The sequence below is a fragment of the Phaethon aethereus genome, assembly GCF_964289735.1.
Source record: "Phaethon aethereus genome assembly, chromosome: Z".
NCBI lineage: Eukaryota > Metazoa > Chordata > Aves > Phaethontiformes > Phaethontidae > Phaethon > Phaethon aethereus.
In genome coordinates, this window is record NC_138577.1 from 30816508 (window position 1) to 30838191 (window position 21684).

The window sequence follows — 21684 nt, forward strand, 5'->3', positions numbered from 1 at the left end:
TTTATCAATATCACCAGTCATCATAAAGGGATGGTGAGTAGATTTGGGGTTAGGCTAGTTCTGGAAGTCTGCTGTTTGATAGCTATTCACAACCACACAAAACCAGCCCTTTTCTCCACTTAGTGCAGAGGCACAACTATTGTTTCTGAAGCGGAGGACAAAGTCAGTACTGAGATTTTAAAATATATCCTTTGTTCACAAAGACTGCCTTCACGAAAGCAGACTGCCATCTACTGCAGGTAGTGATCTAGTGACTTTCTGATAAAAGTACAAGTATGATTCTTCACAGTCCTGATTTGTTCCCCATGAGTCTTCCCACCACATCTTGAAAGACACCTGGCTTCAGTACATCTTACTTTTCAAAGTGCAAGTCCCAGTCCCAGAAGCCTGGCAAATGGGATACTTGGTACTATAACTAGCTAGTTCACCATGTGATCAAAAATTATTTCATTGTCAGAGAATGTGTAAGAGATTTTAGAAGTTCTTGGACTGCCTTTCAGAACGTTCTTTCATGCAGACCCGTAATTTGAACTAAGTGTTGTAATTCAGAGTATGTCTATGCTTGACCACGTGCAATCCACTAGTTAGGAGCTTACTATCCTGCACCTAGAGGAGTTTGATCTATGAGAAAAATTAAAGATGAGTTAAACAAGGTTTCTGTAAAGATGAATATTCTTACGTCCAAAGTAGATGTCCAAACTGTGTAAGAATGCCATGGTCGTCTCCAAAAAAACAATCTTTATAAAAGGAACTAAAGTCTTAAAATCTTTCGGTGAATACTTAATGGTAAGGTAGAGTACTATGGGAGAACATTAGTAGCTCATTTGTTTAGAGTCAATTAAGTAGATAATGTAATTGTATTAAAGGCAGTTTTATTAGGATGCTTGAAAGTGCAGTGTGTCTTGTCCACAATTACATATTAAGACAGAAATAAACCATTACTCTTTATTGTGTACTAAGTGCCATAGCAATTTTTTGACAGAAGTGTTGAAAGAAATCAAAACACTTTCCTTTGCTGCAGTATTATATAAATTGCACTAAAATTTGACAACCACAATGAATTGAAACACACTGCAAAGAGGCAAGTTGCACAAAGCCACCTTGACAAATGATACAAGTGACCACACTGTTCCCAAGGAAGCAAAGCTTTCAAACAAGTCACATGCATAAAGTGTTTGTGTTCTTCTTCAGAGCACAGTATTGTAGCCAGAACTGCGGTATCATTTCACAAGCAGAAAAATGCTGATGTCCATATCCCCAATATCCTTCTCAGACCTATGCCAGGACGTCTCTTCTCCCTTTGCACCCCCCAAATTTTTATTCCACTATCCACTGTTACAAAGAGTCTAACAGAAACTGTGTCCAGCTGGTGAATCAGACAAGTATTTCTATTTAATTCATTAGGGTTTGTTTTCATTTCCTATTCACTACATGCTTCACTTACCACTTTGTGATAAGAGAAGCATGAGTATTCCAAAGACTTAAAAAACTTTCATAATAACTCCTTCATGAAAAATTGCTGAACTTGCAGTGATTACCTTTCAAACACCAATATCATCTGCTGATATGAGGAATACTGCAAAAGACAGCCAGATTCCACATCCGACATATTGCTGGAAGGACAGAATCAGCTTCTATAGCACAAATGCCTCCCTTTGGAGGCAAAAAAAACCCAACAAAGAGTCAAAATTCAGGAAAATTTAAAGGCACAAGTCACATTGATATGCTTTAAAAGCAGGGGTAAAAAAAATATGGGATAACCCCTTCTTTGGGAGCATGTGCAAGTGTGTATACAACACTGCTGCCAGCGTGCATCTGTGAGCAATGGCAGAGACAAGAGAGGAGGAGTGGTGTCAGGTGAGGAAACACACCCTTTGCAAAGCTTAGTATATAGCCATTATACATCAGACATGCTCTGTATACCTCTTCCTAAACCAACAGAAGGTGACAAGGATTCCAAACAACATTCGTCAAGCATGTCTTTGCTTTGCAACTCTTCTCCCTATCTCCCTAACTGAAATTTCCCCAACCTTTATCACAGCATTCAAAACCAAGCAGTTTTCCTTTTCCACCACATTGCTGACAACATTTGAAGGTTAAGGCCTCTTTCTTTGGCTATATTGTTATCTGAAATTAAGATATTGCAGGTAAAACAAAGAAGTCAATACACTATGGTATTTGGAGATCAATGCAAAAGAATATGCTCATATTGAATTTTATTTCCCACCCTACCTCTATCCCCAAGAAAACTTTTTAAATCGTACAAGGCACAAATGGCTAACATCTTTAAGCAAGGTCCTGTCTCTTCCTTGCTGTTCTTCTTTTGGCCCTGGTTTAACAGTCTTCTGTGGCTTCAGGTGATGACAGTGGGTCCCTTTCGCCCTGTCCTCTCATGAATCTGAGATATTTTCAGTGCGATTGCTATAAGAGGACTCAGCACAGCCTAAAGAGGAAGAAATAAATTTAATTACATAAAGCAGAAATATCAATAGACATATTTATGAGTCCCCCTTTTAAGTCTAGTATTATAGAATAATAGTAAATCATTTAATAATAATAAACACTGACACAGTTACAGTGTCTATACTGTACTTGATATAATCAAGTATGATGCTGAGACTATGTTTTGTGAAGTGTTACACTCAGTTACCTAAGCTATGCAGAAAAAAGAAACAAATAAATACACTATATTGATAATTTCTCTATGTAACAGGAACTCCGGAGTTCATGTGAAATCTGATGTACAAATCAACTCAGAAATCACAAAAGTAGAATTATTTCTGTTCTGATGAATGGAATCCATGTAGATGAGATTTTCTTCCTATACGCGCTTAATCTGTGAAGCTTAAGGTCAGAAGTTAATGCAACAATTACCTTAACAGAAATCATGAAAGTGTGTTTTCAGTAATATCACCTATAATTGTATTAAATACGATAAATTCCAACAGGAGCAGCATGAACTCTCAAGTTTCAGGCTACAGATCTTACTGAATGGCTGTATGTATGAAACTGCCCATGTGGGTGAGTGCAGATAACAACTATGATGGTACCATTTGGAAACCAAGTAAAATACAATTTTTCAAAAGGCAACTGAATCTTCTCTCAGTTAGTTAAACTATATGCAAAGATAAACTGGCAGAGCTGAGTTTTGTGTGAACATCTTCTTTTCAGAGAATCATATAATGCTTACCAAACTAGTAAGGTTACTTTCTGAGCCTCAAAGATTTACCCTTCTGCTTTCAAATAAACTACATTCTGGCTTTAAACCTGTCAGGTTTAAAAATCAAATCAAACAAAACAGTAATTCTGGAGAGCTTAAATTTACAGATATCTTTTTAATAAGCTTAATATAATCAATACTTTGAATCTGTTTCAGCCACCCAACAGTTTCTGACAGTATGAGATGTTTACTTTATACAAATGGTCAGACAGTTAAATCAAAAGAGTGAGACCAACTAACTATGCAAGCAGAGTCATGGAATAACACCATGAATGTCACTGGTGTCAAGTGAGTTTATGATCAACCTTAGTTATGCACAAGTGTGAGCAGTCTGACATGTTACTGTTCAAAAAGTTCCATATTTGTAGATATCTATCTATTGAATAATCATTGAAGCAGAATACAAGTCTATTAAAGTCAAGGATGTTTACAGAAGATTAATATGCAGAGCACAACTTCACATCTGTGGGCAAGTGCTGTAAAAGTAAACATTAAAATGTGCCCATTTGTAAGGTCTAGATCATATCATTCCTTCCCTCCAGCAACATGGATTAAGGAGGACTGAAAGAAGACCAAAGCATCTGAAGTCCCTCTGGCACTCCTCTAAGAAACCTCTTCCTTATTTAATCTAAAAAGTACAGTAACATTTAAAAAGCAACCCTACTGACCAGCTTTACTTAACCCTGCTTTCTTAAGTAACAGAAGCACTCTGAAGAAAAAAAAAAACAACCCCAAAAAACCCTCTACATAATGCTTTGAACAAAACACAAAATCAGTTGAGTTTATGTGACACCCATTTACATAAACAATTTAGCCGCTGCTCTTTTGCCAAGTCGTTCCAATTATTACTAAATATTCTTCTTGTTACAATCACGCTTTTCTACAAAGAATGTCCTGTTTTAGTTCTGTCTTCTCACACTTCAGTTTAGCTACACTTTCTTTATCCTCCAGATGTAAAAAAAACAGAAGGGCATTCTCTTTGGAATGGCAAGAGTGGGGCAGAATAACAAGGAACTAGAGCTGTATGTGCCTTTTAAAAACTCCTTTATCCCTGCAATGAATAGTTTACATTTCAGCTGCAAAAGATAAATTCCAGCCAGCAATCATTTATAGTTAACATGACTCTAGAAAGACTTCTATATTCTAAAGAGATCTTGACTTAAAAATATTTTTCAAATAGTTCTTTCAAGAAATTATAAAAATTTACTATTGATATGTCAACTCAAAATTAAAATTGCAATCATTCTGTATGTTAATAATGTATTTATCTCTTGGAAACTGTTTGGGAGATACGGCATGATATAATTTAGAGAAAGTTTAAAAACTGAAAATTAACAGAACTTACTTAAATCAGAATTTTGCTTTACTATTAACAGATAGAAGTTATACCTCTAAAAAAATAACTGGTAGGAATTATTATTCATACCAGGAAATACATCAAATAAGCAGATACACAACATACGGCAAATAAATCAAAAGCCTTTTGCTTGGGAGTAATTTGTACCAGAGCTGTCAGAGGTATATCATTCCTGCTTGGCTCATATAGCATTTTTTCTCTCTGTAATTTTGCAAGAAAATTCTGTACAACTCCCTTCCTTCTAGTCAAGTACTCAGATAAGATTTGCCCCATGATGCATCTAGTTTATAAAAGGCTCAGGCAGGGCTGAAATGTACCTGCTTGAAGGTTAAAAGCTCAGCATGCGTCTGGACTTCAGTTTTAGAAAATATTTTTCTCAGAATAGGTGGACAAATGTTATCTATAAGTCAAGAAATACCTTGTGAAAACCTACTATGTGTAGCAGTTATGCTAAAATTTGCCAATTTTCATGATAAATTCACTCAGTTCTGATGCAAAATCATCTGTCCCGACTTAAATCCATTCTCAGTCCTTCTCTTTTTATCATTTAAACATTACACGGAAGGTTGCTCAGAGAGGTCAGAGTAACTGAGACCACTCCAAGTCCTGGAACAAGGACACAGAGGAACTGAGAAATAACTCTTTCCTTTCTTACTTCTTACTGCTCCCATGTCATTTTCCCTTGCTTCACGTGACTGCTTAAAGCCACTGTTAGCCCTTTGTAAATTGGACCACAGAATCACTATCACATGAGCTAAGGCAAAGAAAAAGAAAGGCAGAAGAGAGGGGCAAATCCTCCAAAACATGTTTTGATGGCCTTACCTATTAGAAGGAGCTTTTCCTTTGGCTGTAATGTACTTTAAAAGTCAAACCAATATATTTACAAAGCAACGCTAAAGTCATGGAAGAGACACAATGGACTGAAACAACTACAAAGTGAGCTCAGCACTAAGGTCACACAGTCTGGCACCACAGATGTACCTCCTGCAGGGCCTCTGCCATAAGGGCTCAACACACAGCTCAGCGTGCCTGCTTGGGTCTTGCATTCCGAAAAACAGAAGTCTTTGGAAAGGTTTATGCACATGGTTTACAGCCACCCACCCTAGAAGATCTAAGCAATGTCGATAGCCTGGTTCATTGTGGAACAAACCAGACTGGCTCTGTAACATCCACAGCACTGGTTGTGTTCACTTTATTACCATGAAGCAGCACACTCACCATGGGGAAAAGGAAACTGACCTCTCTACTCTTGTGCATGGTCTGCCTGCTAACTCAAAATAAAATTTCAGTAAAGGTCAGGAGGCCAGCTGTTCTGCCTCTAGCAATAGAGGAAGGCAGGCATGAGGGGTGAAAAAGACAGAAAGAAAACGTAAACTGCGTGGTGCATGGAAACATCTGTGTTTGCAACAGATCAGTTTTTTTCTAGTATATCCAAAAAGCTCTGAGTGAAGATTAGGTTTAATGAACTCATGTTCTTGATTCACGAAGTACTTTATAATTACCGTCACATGAAGTATTTTTCTTCTGTAATAGGAAAACAGACTTTCCTTTCCAGTTCCAGCTGATTTAAAATTTATTCACTGGCTTTGGGCAGAATCAGAAGCTAAATTACCTGAATAGCACAATCATGCTGTGTTACCTAAGACTGTGATCAAACAGGTGGAAAGTCCCCTCAAAGAAAATCTTATGAGTTCTAACAGTAATGGCAAAACCTGCCATATGTTTTAGTAGCCAACCAGAGCCATGCTAAAAGACCCAATCCTTCAAAAGTAAATGAAGGGGCAACTTCCCTAGGGATGTAAGAGTGTCTTGACAGAACCTTACAGAAACATTTAATTTTATCCCTATTAAGTGATATTGGACACAAGGTCTTCTGGGTTATTGATTTCAGTTCCCTGCTCTTGAACAAAATCACACCATAAAAAAAACCTTTATATATAATCACTATTTTTATATATATATATGCACAAACACATATATTCACAATCCTTTCATATACTGACCAAGGTCCACCTGAAAATCCGTTTGTTTCTTCCTCAGCTACTTGCAATTCAAAAATTGTTTCAGAAATTCATTCTTTGATGATCATGATTTTTATCCCAATGATTTTTCTTTCAATTGGCATGCGTTTTTTGACAAAAACACAAAGAAACAACTCCTGGCCCAATATCTTTGCTTGGCTGCTGCTAATCTAATGCTTCTGTAGCTAACTAGCATGTAGTTCATTAGTCTTTAGCAGAAGTAATTGCAGCATGGGTGACTCAATGTATCCTGTTTAAAGATTACCTGATATAGACTGCATAGGTCTATGACAATATCTATTTATTGCTGTTGCAATTCACATAATGAATAATAACAGACTGTAAACCGAGCTGGTTAGTCCATATTCAGAACAATGCAGATTATTCAATACACTACTCCCAGGGCACTTATCCTGCAACAGCAGCACAAACATGTTCTTGAAGAATACACTGCATTTATAAATAAAACAATTCAAAACAACTCTGCATAATAAGTCATTGCTTTCTTGGTCTTTGTATATGAAATTTCCTGTTCAAATCTTATCCAAGTTCAATAATATATCCAGGTGGCTAGACAAAGGACAAGAAGATATTAACCATGTATTGGGATCTGCAAGTAACAAATAATGAGTTGACCTATAAAATGAAGCTATAAATGGGGCTAAAGGTAAATAGTTATTTTAGTACTTCATGACTATTGAACATCTCTAGATTTTCCATATGTGTTAAATTCAGCACAGCTAAAACTCTATTAACTTTAGAAAAAGATACATGCCAATGCATAAAGTCCAAGAATTCAGAAAGAAGTCTTTCATTTGTTATAATTAACTGAACTTCCTCAAATTGCCCGTTGGATGCCTATTTGAGTGGCTAAAACCACAAAAAACCAAAATCTTTTCAAGAATGTCTTCCAAATTAGCTGGAAATCCATTTTCTCAGGAATGCACAGAGATGAGGGGCATCACCAGTGACAAGAAGCATTGACAGAGTGGTCTTTCATTCTAAGTGGAACATTCCAGTTTTAGAAAAGCATTGGGTATTGTTTTCAAGCCTTTGTTTTACAACTAGATTGCATCACCACTATAAATTACATAATTTTAAAATACTTACATTGAATTGTTTTTAAAATACTTTGCACATAGCATGATGGTAATTTTTCTTCATTGCTCCTGATTTTCACTCCTGTTGATACTGGCTTATAGGAAGAACTGAACTACTCACGGAAAAAAAGTAGCCACTCCTTATCTCCCAGGTGTCCAAGGCAGCCAACAGCATCCTGGATTGTATCAGAAATAGTGTGGCCAGCAGGAGTAGGGAAGTGATCATCCCCCCGTACTTGACACTGGTGAGGCCACACCTCGAATACTGTGTTCAGTTTTGGGCCCCTCTTGTAGTGACAAGACAGACATTGAGGTGCTGAGGCATGTCCAAAGAAGGGCAACAAAGCTGGTGAAGGTTTTAGAGCACAAGTCTCATGACAATCAGCTGAAGCAACTGGGATTGTTTAACCTGGAGAGCAGAAGGCTCAGAAGAGACCTTATCGCACTCTACAACCACCTGAAAGGATGTCAGTCTCCTCGCAAATAACAAGTGATTGGACAAGAGGAAATGGTTGCGTGAGGGGAGGCTTAGATTGGATACTAGGAAAAATTTCTTCACTGAAAGGGTTGTCAAGCTTTGGAACAGGTTGCCCAGGGAAGTGGTTGAGTCACCATCCCTGGAGATTTATGAGAGACTCCCCTTAAAAGACATGTAGATGTCGTGCTCAGGGACTTCGTTTAGTGGTGGACTTGGCAGTGGTAGGCTAGCAGTTGGACACTATGATCTTAAAGGTCTTTTCCAACCTAAACAATTCTATGATTCCATGAAGCTGCTTCTGCCTATTTCCTTCAATGGATCATTCAACAGCCAGAAGTCACTGCTATTCACATTCATGTGTGACCTCAGACTTCTAATTATTGGTATATTTTACTACTCTCCCTTTCTTACGCTGTTGATCAGGCAGTTGTCTATGCTTAACTTATTCTAGGTGGAATAAAGCTTCACTTGAGCACCACTCACCTGAATGTCTCCCTGGGGCCAAAATGAAAAAGCACAGCTTTGAGCAGCTCCAACAGTGCTTCAACTTATGTCAGGCTTTCTGTTAGGTATCAACTAAAGCAGGGCCTACAGCTAGCGCTCTCATGGTAGTTGAACCTGGATGCTGTTGAGCATTGTTACAGATCTTTATCCAAATTTTATTCTGGACAAGCATTCATCATATTAACAGTACAAGTTGGAAGGGACCTCAAAAGATCATCTGCTCTAACCATCTGTGGGAAAGGCGCTCTGGTCATCCACAGAAGTACAGCACCTCTAACGTGAATGATTAACTCTGTCCTGTTTTTAAAAGAAATGTACTTGTATATATTGCCTTTATAATACATCTCAGTTAACACAACTCAGAAAGTGTCATAATGTCATACTGGTGTTTCAGGAAAATGTGCATATCTCAGCATGCATATTGGAAGGTGTGGTTTAGATTTCTGCTTATCTGTGGAATATTCACCCATCAGCAGTTACACTGTCAAAGAGAACTGAAGCAAACTAGAAAAACTTGGAAACTGCTGGAAAGCTGGCTTAATTTTGGAAAAGGCTTTGTCTGAAATGAAAGGGAAAAAAAAGGATGCTGATATGAGGCAGACTCAAGCTAGTTACCACAACGATTGCACAAAATATCACTCTTAACTTCCAATATAAATGAGTTGCTATCAAGACAGAGATATTTATTTCTTGTGTAAAAGAGACAAAAAGATGTCTCAAAGTAATTTTGCCTGACTGGAATTATCATCAGGCAAAAACACGGAGCAATGCAAAGTGTTAATCTTCCACTGGTCTGTGTAAAATGTGAAAAGAAGGTACTGGAAGGAGGTGGTCCAATAACTGGAAGTAACTAAGTATTTACTTAAGCAGCCAATCATCAAATAATTTTATGTCTTGGTTTATGATATGGAAGAGAGTTTTTCCTGATCCAGGCAGAGAGCAATGATACAGAAGCTACATGTAGTCATCTACCCAGTTACAAAGATCAACTACACTTAAAGAAAAATACTCATTTATTCCAAATGTAACAATTTCCTTAAATACTATATATAAGGTAAATACTTTACATACTTCTTTATATCAGTTCTCTTTGAATAACTAGTCACTTACAATATGTCAAATATGCCCCTATTACTGAAAGTAAATAGGAAGCAAAGTACTTAAATCATAAATCTGTCACAGCTCTTCTAGATGTACATGTGTCAGTATGAATCTCAAAGCAAACTAAACAATAAAGGAATTACAATATGATGAAAATTATGCTGCCCCTCCCCAGCAATGCTGTTTTTTGTAAAGGGAGTTCACTATTCCCTCTCTTCCACATATTCCACTGAAGATTATTCAATGTTCTCCTGAGAAATTTTTAGTTTGTTTTTGTACTCACATGAGGATCTCATGAAATTAAATTTATATACTCCCTTAAAACGCACCATCTGCCTGCAGGATACAACGTATGACCTTGCAGGTCCAATGCCCTCTTGTCGTTGGCAATGTACCCAGCCAGGGCAAGGAAAAAGGAGCAGTGGGAACTGCACAATACTGTACAATGAGAAACCAGAGAAAGAATTTATTGCATTAATTGAGAAGAAACTGCTACTTGGCCCAGATTTTGTGCACATTGCAAGATACGAGGAGGGTGCTTACAGCACTGTGTATCAGCTGAAGCAGTCTGGATATTAAAATGTCTGCATGAATGCAGGGAAGTCCCTGCAACAAGTTTCAAGGCAATGACATTTCTACCCCTGGGGTTACCTGCTCACTAGTGAATATCCTGGATAAACAGCCAAAAGTGTAACAATCTGACAGGTTCTGGTACACGTATAGGAAAAAACCTTCCAGCCTTTTTTCTGCCCCTCGGAATCACAGACCCTTTTGGTGTCTTTTATTCTGAAGACTAGACTCTGAAAGCCCTGAGGGCAGTGACAAGCCCTGCTGGCCCTGTCCAGACTCCCTGGAGGACTGGCTCCTGCACCCTGCCCGTGGGCTCACACAGCCCATTTCAGCCTGCCCCAGGGGTGTTAGTCCCTGCCTGAGCTGTGCTGTAGGAGTGCCTGGTGTACATTGTAGCTTGTCTCCAGTTCTGACCTGTCTCCTGGATGGACCCACACTGTTGCCTTCTCTCCAGCCCTGTCTCTGGTCCCATCTCCTGTTGCTCCAGGACCCTAAACCCAGTCAATGGCGCTTGTTACCGGAGCCTTGCTCTGCCCACTCCACTTGCCTGCTCTAGGACTGTCCCCTAGACAATGAGGGCACTGCTTGTGCTGTAGCTGCTCTGGGTGCCTGGCTCCTATCACCTGGTGCAGCAGCCCCATTCTTCCTGCTCCCTGGACATAGCCTATGTTGCTGGTGAGGTGACTAGACCTTACAACTCTCAAGCAACTGCACACAGAACAGCAAAGAAATGTAACAGTAGGGCATCACATTCCTCATTTTCTGAGGAAAACCTCTGCTCCCTCAATCTAGTTTCTTCAGAAGTGGAAAATTCACTGAAAATACTTGCTATTTTCCATTCATTTAAAAAAACAAGTTTTAAATACTGGGCATTGATTGTAGGTTACTTTAGGAGACACAAAAGCCTAAACTCTGTCAGCATGTCATTTCTCTCATATTGCACACCTTCTAACAAGTAAAGTAGAACATCTGTTGATGGAAAAAGAATCCCATTTTAAAAGGCATCTTCTCATTTGTACTTAAACAGTCAAAAGTTTAGCTAGATGAATGCTTCAAGTATATGCTCTATTGTTTTCTAGTATTTTTTGTTGGGATTCTTTAGACAGGAAACACGTGCAGATCACACTTTTTTTGTGTCCCATATCACAAGGTTACTCTAAGTCCACTGCAAACCTCTAAAATGAACTCTTAGTCTGTCTCTTATGACTTATTTTCATTTCATCTATGCGTTGCCTACATAGCGCAAAGAACCATATTTCAAATGGTCAGCTTAATTGCAACTGATAAACAACTTGTGCTGTAACAAAATTTGACACAGCTGTAGTGAACAGTCCCTAGAGGGCTGCCAGATGCCCAACAAGCCACTCTATCACTTCCCTCCATTCTTCACTGACCTTGGTGTCTGCATAGTTGTTTCTCCCACATATTCTCACTCCTCCCTCCCTCCTGCTGTTGCACAGTGTTTTTTACCCTTCTTAAATACATTATCACAGAGAGGCTACCAACATAGTTGATTGGCTCAGCTTTGGCTAGTGGTGCGTCCATCTAGGAGCCAACTGGAACTGGCTCTGTTCAACATGGGGGCAGCTTCTGGTGTCTTCTGAAAGAAGCCACCCCTGCAGCCCCCCTCACTACCAAAACCTTGCCACGTAAACCCTACACAGCAGAAATGTGAATGGAGTTGTAGCAGTGTTCTTCGTTGGTCAAAATATATTTATGACCCTTCTAGCTGGCTAAACCTGGCACAGAAAAACAATAAAATTGCTGAAAAATGGTCCTTTACTCTGTTGGAGGCTTAACATTGTAAGTATTCTATCCAAGGAGTTACTGAGGATGTAAACTGTTACTTTAAGAAAAAGCAAATAAAATTAATAGATCATATCTGCAGAAATGGAGTCTGCAACATTTCTGGAAAAACTGAAGCACTTTTAATGACTAATAGACAATTGCTTAATAGCATAAGAAGATACTCGCTAAGTTTATAGTGGGAATCCGGTGAAAAAACAATGTCAAACATTTACCTAGGGTTCAAATGCATTTGACAGCTTTTATGTTTTGGGATATTTGCATTTGCATTCCAGCCATGAATACAATACTACATGGAACTTCAAACTACAGGGTTTTGATTTACTACAAGCCAAACGCTTATCCTCTCTTCCATGAAATATCCTTAGTCTTCTCTTCTTGTATATCACAGCATGAAGCTGTTTTACTGTGAAAAATCTGATAGTTTGAAATGTGATTTATATTATTAATTGTTTTAGGCATCTGCTGGACTATACTGCAACTTACTTTCAACCTTCACTCTTCTTAGGAAAGAGTCTGGTTATGATATAATTCTCAGACAGTTGCAAGTCTTTCCCTTAAAAGGAATCCCTACATTGTTTAGAGTCTGGCATCCATATTTCCCTAAGTGTACTCTCACCATGAGGAATCCCTGGAATCCTGTAACTATGTGATCCCCAGATAACCTGCTTGAAAAATAATTATCTTCTTTTTAATATTGTTCTGTAACTCATACTACAAGACTTGTAAAAAAATGAGTGAAAAAGTAAAACTAGCATGGCTTCTCTTAATAGGCTAAAAGTCATTGCTTGGCATCTATCACCAGGCATCTCAGCCCTTGACATTCCTGTTGTGTTCGATATTATGTAAACATATATTAGAATTACTAGTCCTGCCTCAAAACGTGTACAGTCACATGATTAGGAAAATCATGCACAAACACAGTAAACAGAGGTCAAAGTGCTGAGTGTTCCTTCTGATTAAAGATGAAAAGCTGTAGCCGTTGCTATTACAGAGGAATGGCATTACTTATCGACTTATTACAATGCTATTGCATTACCTGTGGTTCCTTATTATGTTGGCTAGGATCCTTTTCATAACTCTCTGCATAGATCCGGAGAGTTGCTCTCACATGGCTAGAAGCACTCATTCTGAAGATGAGCCTGGAAGCATCTGAAAAAATAATGCGCAGCCCCTATGGGAGAAGAAGTAACAGCATATATGTAAGATGGCAGTATCTTTACAAGTCATGGTTCACTACTGTAAAATAAGAAGTGAAAGGAAGAGTCATTTGGATGCAATTCCTCTTTCCAGGTAACTTTGGACAACTCAGTTATTACTCTTTTTCCCTCCTCTAAAGACTAGGAATAATCTTGTATATTCCCTTCCACTCCTCATAACAAGGACTCTCTTACTGCTGTTTTTATTTTGTTTAGCTGATTTGTTCTTGTTCTGTGTGTCAGAGCACAAAATCAATGGCCTGAGAAATAGTTAGAAGATCAGCAAAGATCGGTCACCTAAGGAATAGCTACAGTATCCCAGGAACAAAAACACAGTTGTCAGTAGTGAATACAAAAGACAGGATCAGTTGCTGCCCCTCATAGACCATGCACCAATATCTGATTACAAGAACTTCAACAAGAGTCTGTAATACAACTTGGGAAACTTAAGGTGTTAATTAATTTCACATACACTAATTAATACACATTAACTGTGTGTAGAATAAAAAGGATTTATTATTAATTGTGAATTTGCTCTTTGCTCCCATCTTCACCTCTTTTTTTCCCTTTCTCCTCCCCTCTTTTGTACTGTATATAAGAACACATTCTTCTACAAACCACAGACCATATACTTAGATCCACAGTGGACAGACTTTCTGTACAAGAAGGACATTAAAGCCAAAGGACTAAATTGCACAGTTAAATAGTTGTACTGTTTCAATACTCCACCAATTCTGCACTTACACACAGTCTAGTTCCCTTTCTGTAAATGGTACCCTTAGGCTAAGCACCACATCTCCTATGCCACTGAACTTTATTTTCCCTTTTAGTCCTGCTGTTGGCAAACGCCTAGTGCACGAACTGAGATCCTTGTTACTTTTGTTTAAAGGGGCAGTAAAACATTAAAAAATTAGAGAAGAGAGTTAAAAGAGAAGCATTTTATTCTTCCAGTTTTATCAGGAGCTTGAGGCGTCACTTATGTTAGCAACACAGTGCTCCAATATTCTAAAGTAGAAACCTTTGTTTTGTCAGGTATAAGTCAAAACATCTTCAGCATCACATAAAGCATTGTTTGGTTGATAATCACAGAATCATAGAATGGTTTGGGTTGGAAGGGACCCTTAAAATTCATCTCATCCAAGCCCTCTGCAACATCTTCAACTACATCAGGTTGCTCAGAGCCCTGTCCAACCTGACCTTGAAGAACGTTTCCAGGGATGGGGCATCTACCACCTATACGGGCAATCTGTGCCAGTATCTCACCACCCTCATTGTGAAAAATTTTTTCCTTGTATCTAGTCTGAATCTCCCCTCTTTTAGTATAAAACCATTACTCCTTGTCCTACAGCAACGGGCCCTACTAAAAAGTCTGTCCTCATCTTTCTTACAAGTACTGAGCAGCTGCAATAAGGTCTCCCCAGAGCTTTCTCTTCTCCAGACTGAACCACTCCAACTCTCTCAGCCTGTCCTCATAGGAGAGGTGTTCCATCCCTCTGATCATTTTGGTGGCCCTTCTCTGGACCCTCTCCAATAGGTCCACATGTTTCTTGTGTAATAGCCATTAACACTAGAAAATATACAACAGGAAAATATCCCACATGGATAAAGGGTTGGACTAGATGGCCTAGGAGATATTTTCCATCTCTAACTGTGGTGATACCATGAAACTTTTCTTACCTGCTAGTATGGTATTATGTATTTTTAACATGTATCAGCAACGTAAATTTACCTCATAGTCTCAATATGTACAGCATAAGTGACAAACAGAAATAGTTTACATTCAGAATATTGAGCTTTAGAGCCTGTTTTTCTAGTATTTTATATTAAGCCAACTTTGTAATGAGATTGTTCAATTGATGCTGATGAGAGTTTTGCCATTGATTTGAATGGCATCAAGATTTCATCTTGGATGCCTAGAATTATACAGGCAGTTTGTTATGATCTGATCCTGTGAGCAAGGGGTTGTCTCTTGCTGATTGTTTGTTACACTTAAGTGAAAAGAAACAAGATAAATTGAATAGTTTTGCAGTTCTGGGTATGGTTTGTTTTGAATGGTTGTCAAACCCAGGACCAGCAGCTCAAAGTACGGAGCATTAATGTCAATCAGCTTTAAGAAAGAAGGAAAGGAGTCTAATGTATCTGCACAAAATGAAAGCGTGAACATCAGAGCATGTGAGTGTCTTCCTCTCCAAAGAGTAAGTGGGCAGTTTAAGTGTTCCTGCCAGGCCTAGCAGCTCCCAGGATGACATGACTAGCAAGACCACTTGAACACTCTTCCACAAACTCCATGTTTATCTGGCAATAATAACAATAACATATTATTGGTTTAACAATGTGTTATTTTAATAACACATAATATTTATATGTTTAATAATAACAATAATATTGATATTTAATAACAATAATAAATATTATTTAATAATAACAATAACCTGAAGTCTCTCCACTCATTAAATTATGGTCTTTGGAATAAAAAATATTTATAAACACTCCCCATAACTCCTTCCATAACTTTATGATGCAAAAATGCTCCACCAAACTACAGCATATGTAGTCAGTTTGATGTTACAGTTAATGGCAGTTGGGATGTTTATACAATATATATAGACACACGACCAGCATTCATACAGTTCACTGTACTATTTCTGAGCTTATTATTCTATTCATTTTGCATTTCTCAGGGACACCTGACTGACAGTATTGATTTTTACACATACATGATGACAGATAATATTTGTCTGTAAAACTAGGATTCCTGCCATACAGCTGAAAATAGTCTGTAAAGGGGAATTACAGAGACACAGTGGCTATGCTCCTTAAAAACAATAATCCTAAGTGCCAGGGCGAAATCATGTGGTAGGTAAACAAGAGCTGGCCTTTAGAACTGGACTGCCAAAGACAACTTTTAAAGTCACAACATTTGCACTTGGAGATTGAGTTTAACTCATTTTTCAGACAGCCCAGCAGCAAAAAATCTGACTTTCGATTCTCCCTTGGAAACAGTGATTTAAGAACTAGCACAGCCTTTCACTCAGGAAGGCCACAGGAATTAATGAGAGCTATTAAATTTTTATACTCTTTACTGTTTTTTGGAAATTATACCTAAATGCCATGAGTTACAAACATTTGTTAAAGCCAAAAAAACCAGCCCAAACCACATAGATCTGAAAAAGCATTGCCTGGAGAATAACCTGTGACTCTGCATCTTGCGTAAAAGCAAAACCAAAGAGGTTTTCCCCACTTGTTACAGAATACTCAGCCCAAGATACAAAAGTTTTCCTTTTCAACATTTTTGAGCTTTTGTGGTCAGCAAGGTCGAAACAAGCTGAAATTGCAAGCAACCTACTTACTGTTTGTCATGATGGTACTTTTTCACCTGACATAAGCTCCATTAATTTAAAGTCACATACTTGCTATTATATAGAAGGTATCAGCTCCATGAAACATGAAATTTTATATGCAGAACTTATAAACCAACACAAGAGGAAAAGAAAGAAGAGTAACATACTGAAAAGCCCATAGGACAGAGTAACTTCCAGTTTTAATAAAATAGGACACACTACTTGTCACTAGCAAGAATGATGTTTTCTTATGGGAACAGATAGGGTTTTTTTTCTGGGAGGATGCAAATGAAAAGATTCAGTACAGCTCCCCCACTGAACATCCACAGATATTTATTTTAAGCAAATTGTGCCTGCTAATGGATATTGATGAGCTCTGTGGAAACTCTGAAACAAAAGTACGTTCCATGGTTAACCCACTGGCTTTGAAGCTGATGTGATGGAGATGGAGCTTCACAGGGATTTCTCTCTTTTACGTTACAATCCAGTTAAACAGCTTACTGATGTATTAGTATCTATGAAGCACTCAGAAAACTAAACCTACTATATATTGCACCATGTAGTTTGGTTTCCAGTGGTTTAGGGGTTTTTTCAGTTACCAATTTCATAATTAAATAAATAATAATAAATTAGCATAATAAGTTAGCATGAACAAGACTAAGCAGCAAACTTAAAGCAAAATATCTTAGGATTTTGAAAAACATTATTAAAGTGTAACAGCAGGGAATGACACCAGTAGAAAATCTAGCCTAGGAGCAGTATATTAGACACAGAGACATATACATAAATTAGGAGCATGTAAAATGGCTATACTTTTACTTCAAAATAATGAGATTATCACAATTTTTATTTGCTCCTCTGTGGACCCTTGAGTGTCCCCTAGGCATAGCAGACCACACTCACTACTCAGACAGGAAATACCTTATTGCTGATACACAATTGAAGTATCATTCTGAAGAGAGAAGAATTTGTGCCTTATCTCTGGCAAGTTATCTGAAATAACTTTTTTCCAACTTTTCCAATGCCTGTTTCCTGACTCCTGCTCAAAATGAAATACAAAAAAACCCAAGACTACATGCAGAGCCCTCTGCATCCCAAATCTATCAGAGGAGTGAGAAAACATTAACAAACTTTTAATAACAAAGCTCCAGGGTTTTATTCTGTGAATCTCAGAATGTAAGAATGCCTCATTAGGGAGCTCAAAGTTAACCATTACAACGGGCAACTTGTACTTCTCATCCTTCTAATTAAAATTTCACACAAAAATACAACTGGTCCAGCTTCTGGCTTGCAGGATCCTCAGGAGCAGCACTGTTACATGCTCATGTGTACAAAGGCTAGCACTATAGGACTTTAAAAATTAAAACAGTCTTCAAGAACAGCAGAATGTTTCATTTAATTTTATGCCTTATTATTGCACCATAAGCTACAGTCTGGGCATATGGTCTGCTGCCTATTTTGTTCTTCAGTGTTTTCTGAACCTGTTGGTTTATTAACACTGGCTAATTATCATGTAGCCAGCTTCTCATTCATGAGACATACTGCAGTTACAGTTACACCTTTCTTGTCTACCTACTGAGGAATAAAACTTTGACCAGGTTCCCAAAAATGTGGCTGGAAAATCTGTCTGAAAGAGTCATCTGCATTTACATGAAGAGCAAGCTACCTGAGCAAAATGGCAGCAGCGAATTGTTGTTTCATTTGCATGGATCAATGTCCTCTCTTATTTTATTATGCTTGGAGAATCACACCAAGACTGCAGACACATGGAGCTAAGAATGTGACCTTGCCAAAAGACAAATTGGTTGAACTGTAGTCTCAATAAATATGTGCTTCTCCCTATGAAAAGACATGCTTTCTGGTTTTATGAGCTCACTTTCAGATCCATCTGAAAACAGGCCAAGTCATGTTTCTCTGTTTGTGTTACATGGTGATATGATTAGCAATTATATTCCAATTTAGGACAAGGGCTTTGGATGAAAATTAAGGGGGAAAAAAGTGCACTAGAAGTTCACAAGCTGTTTTGTAAAAGTATAAGGGCCACAAGTCTGCCGTGCCTGTAATTTTCCGGTGGACTTTGATACGACAATATTCTCCTATCTTGTTTCAACAGCAATACGCACAAACAGAGAATAGTGCAGTGGCAGGTGGGCTGCTTATATTTTCTGGATGCAATGATGAATGGAAACTATAAAGACTCTGAACAGAATGCTATGACAATAGTTTTAATGGCTTGTAATATCATTTGCTAGGGTCTGGTCATGTCGAGTAATTTACAAACCAGAGAAACTAGGACAATAAAAATAAAAAGCATAAATACAGAACACATTTTAATATGAGTCATAGCTCATATTCAAGATGTTTGAATATACATTTACACCTGGAAAAAGTAGTTAGTTCTGAGTGTACCATGAATTTCAAAACACTGAAAGGCTCAGTTTGAACTGCAGTTCTTGATAGCTAAGGAATTTCATTACAGACACAGCCCAGAAGGAACACAGAACTGGTCATTTGGGCTATAAAAGTTGAACATGCCCACATATGGTACAATCCACTAAAGTCTTCTGCATGCTATTGGCTACAGCAGATACTGTGCCTTAATTATGCAAATCCTGTGGGTCACCAAAAGCAAGAAAATTTTAACTTTTTTTGTAATGTAGAGCAAGTGGAGATTTCAGACAGAAAAAAGAAAGACTGTCTTTCTACATGACGCTTTGCATTGTTCAGAGAAAGGAATCCTCCCTATACGTGCACTGCTGTCAACAGGGACTCCATCCCCTCCAACATTCTCTGTGACACTACTGCCTCCAGTTATGCACAGCAAGTGCAAGCTAAACCAGAGGTGGATTATCTTATCCAGACCAAGCTAATCTGAAGTAGGAAATGCAGTATCTATCAGAGCAAAGAAAACACCATCCTATAAATAAATGGAGAGGCTTGCCAGCTGAACATTAGAAACAACAGTGTTAGCAACAGTTATGACAGTTGCAAAACTTTGCTACTCCATCACTACACACATACCTGTCTTTTGGTCACAGTGCCATCCACAGGATCTAGGTACTCAAAGCTGTCTGTTCTTTCCACACTGTAGATATTGTTACCCACAGCAAACTGCTGATGGCTGAACGACTTGTCAGTGATCAAAGCTTCCAGGTCTCTCATTATGAAATATGCTGTTCTGGGTTCCAGTGCTTCATAATCAAACCTTGCACATATATTAAAAAAAGTAGAACCAAGAAGTCAGTCCCCTAGAGCTGAGAAAACAGTTCTGCTTTCACAGAACTCAGTATACTCACAATTAGAAATTTACTGCTTACTTCAAAAATCAGAGGTGGAACACTGAAGTACTGATTGCAAACTAAAGCAGCACACGCATGCAATTTTCATGCAATCTGGCCATTATCTGTGTGCACCACCGTTCCACATTGGCCATCAGACTCTGAGTCAACAGAAATCATTTAGAAAATGCATGGTTTCTAAAGTAGCATAGAAAACATCATCAATACACAGATAGCTTTCCAAGATGAAGGACACAATCAGTGCAGTGCTCAACAGCCAAGTCAAACAGAGAAAACCGCTGTAATTTTTGAGGAACAGCTGTGTGCAAAAGACCTTTTGGTCACATGGATATGTGACCTCCTCTGGATTAAGTCTATTCTGAGAGAAAGAGAGAGGCAGAAGCTAAGATGTAAATGACAGTCAGAATTCATCCTTTTGAGACCTTAACAAAAATGAGCAAATGTTCGGATCTTTGGAGATGTACACCTGAATTAAAAGTAGGCATAGTTCCAGTTCTCACTAAAACACTGTCACACAGAAGCACATACGGAAACAAATGCAGGACTAAATTTTGCTGGGATTTTTTTTTTTTAAACGCCATGTAACAAGCTATGCCTACAGATGCCACAAGTAAGTAACTCAAATCTTTCTGCCATTCGATGTCAGAAAATTCAATTACTCATATACTAGAAGTGACATATACGTGCTCCTCCTTCACTAAGTAAATAACTTCTGCTGACACTTACTCATCAGGAAAAAACCTGCCTACAGAACAGTGGCAATCTGTGGCAGATTTTCATTCTGTGGACACAACAAATGCACAATCTAAATGCAGCTGAGCACAGCTAGACAAGCCCTGGTTGTAGCAGAATTGTCCTATAAGCTGCGTAAGTTCCTCTGATTTTTCCTCATTTTTCTCACCTGCAGTAGTAATGCCGGCCAAATTTTGCCCAGTGATCCCTGACAATCTCCTCCACACTCTGCTTTCGTGCTGCTAGGATTGAAAGCCAAACTAGCACAGCCCATAGTCCATCTTTCTCTCGAAGGTGATCAGACCCTAAAGAGACATACGTAAAGCACATTATTTGTTATCACTGCAAATCAGAAAACAAGGTAAAGAGGCTGGGCAAATGTTTCATTGAACTTTGTATGTCACATAAGAGTAATCCACAGTACTAACTTCAGCCACTCTAGTATCTTCCAGATGGACAATCAGAACTAATGTTTAAAATGTGATTTATTTATATATGACTAAGTCCATACTCCTACGGTTAAATAAAAAGATGTACAAGTATTTGAATAGAAATCGTGGTAGTAGGAAAACATTTTTAGTCATGATTCCCGCTCACTGACAAACAGGGTTTTTTCACACCTCTGGTGCTGTTTCCCAGAACCGGGCTAGATATGCAAATCCCTGGCCATGAACCAGAATGTTCTGAGTTATGTGAGTCAAGTTCAACAGCATCTCCTTATCTCTGCAGATGTTCATCTGACAAGCTGCAGAGAAAGAATTTTCCCATTCCATGAAAAATGAAGATTTCCAGAATGTTCATGAGCTCCTATCAAGCAAGACCCTGAAAAAATTGTTCTGGGGAAAAAAAAACCCCACAAAACACACCAGAGAATAGCACTTTTCCCCTTTCCTATATTTCTCAATACTTCTCAGTGGTAAAGATGTTTGGATGCTCAGATTTAAACCCCGTCCTAG

General features: G+C 38.3%; 1 protein-coding gene across 1 annotated transcript in view; it reads right to left on the minus strand.

Moving 5' to 3' along the window:
• Positions 1–2353: 2353 nt before the first annotated feature.
• PGM5 (phosphoglucomutase 5) overlaps positions 2354–21684 on the minus strand; it is a gene marked incomplete at both ends in the record, with an annotated part of 74121 nt that continues 54790 nt past the window's right edge. The window contains 4 exons of the mRNA XM_082012944.1: positions 2354–2443; positions 13197–13331; positions 19719–19902; positions 20898–21033. Coding sequence (XP_081869070.1) covers positions 2354–2443; positions 13197–13331; positions 19719–19902; positions 20898–21033 — 545 coding nt within the window. The remainder of the gene's footprint in view (positions 2444–13196; positions 13332–19718; positions 19903–20897; positions 21034–21684) is intronic.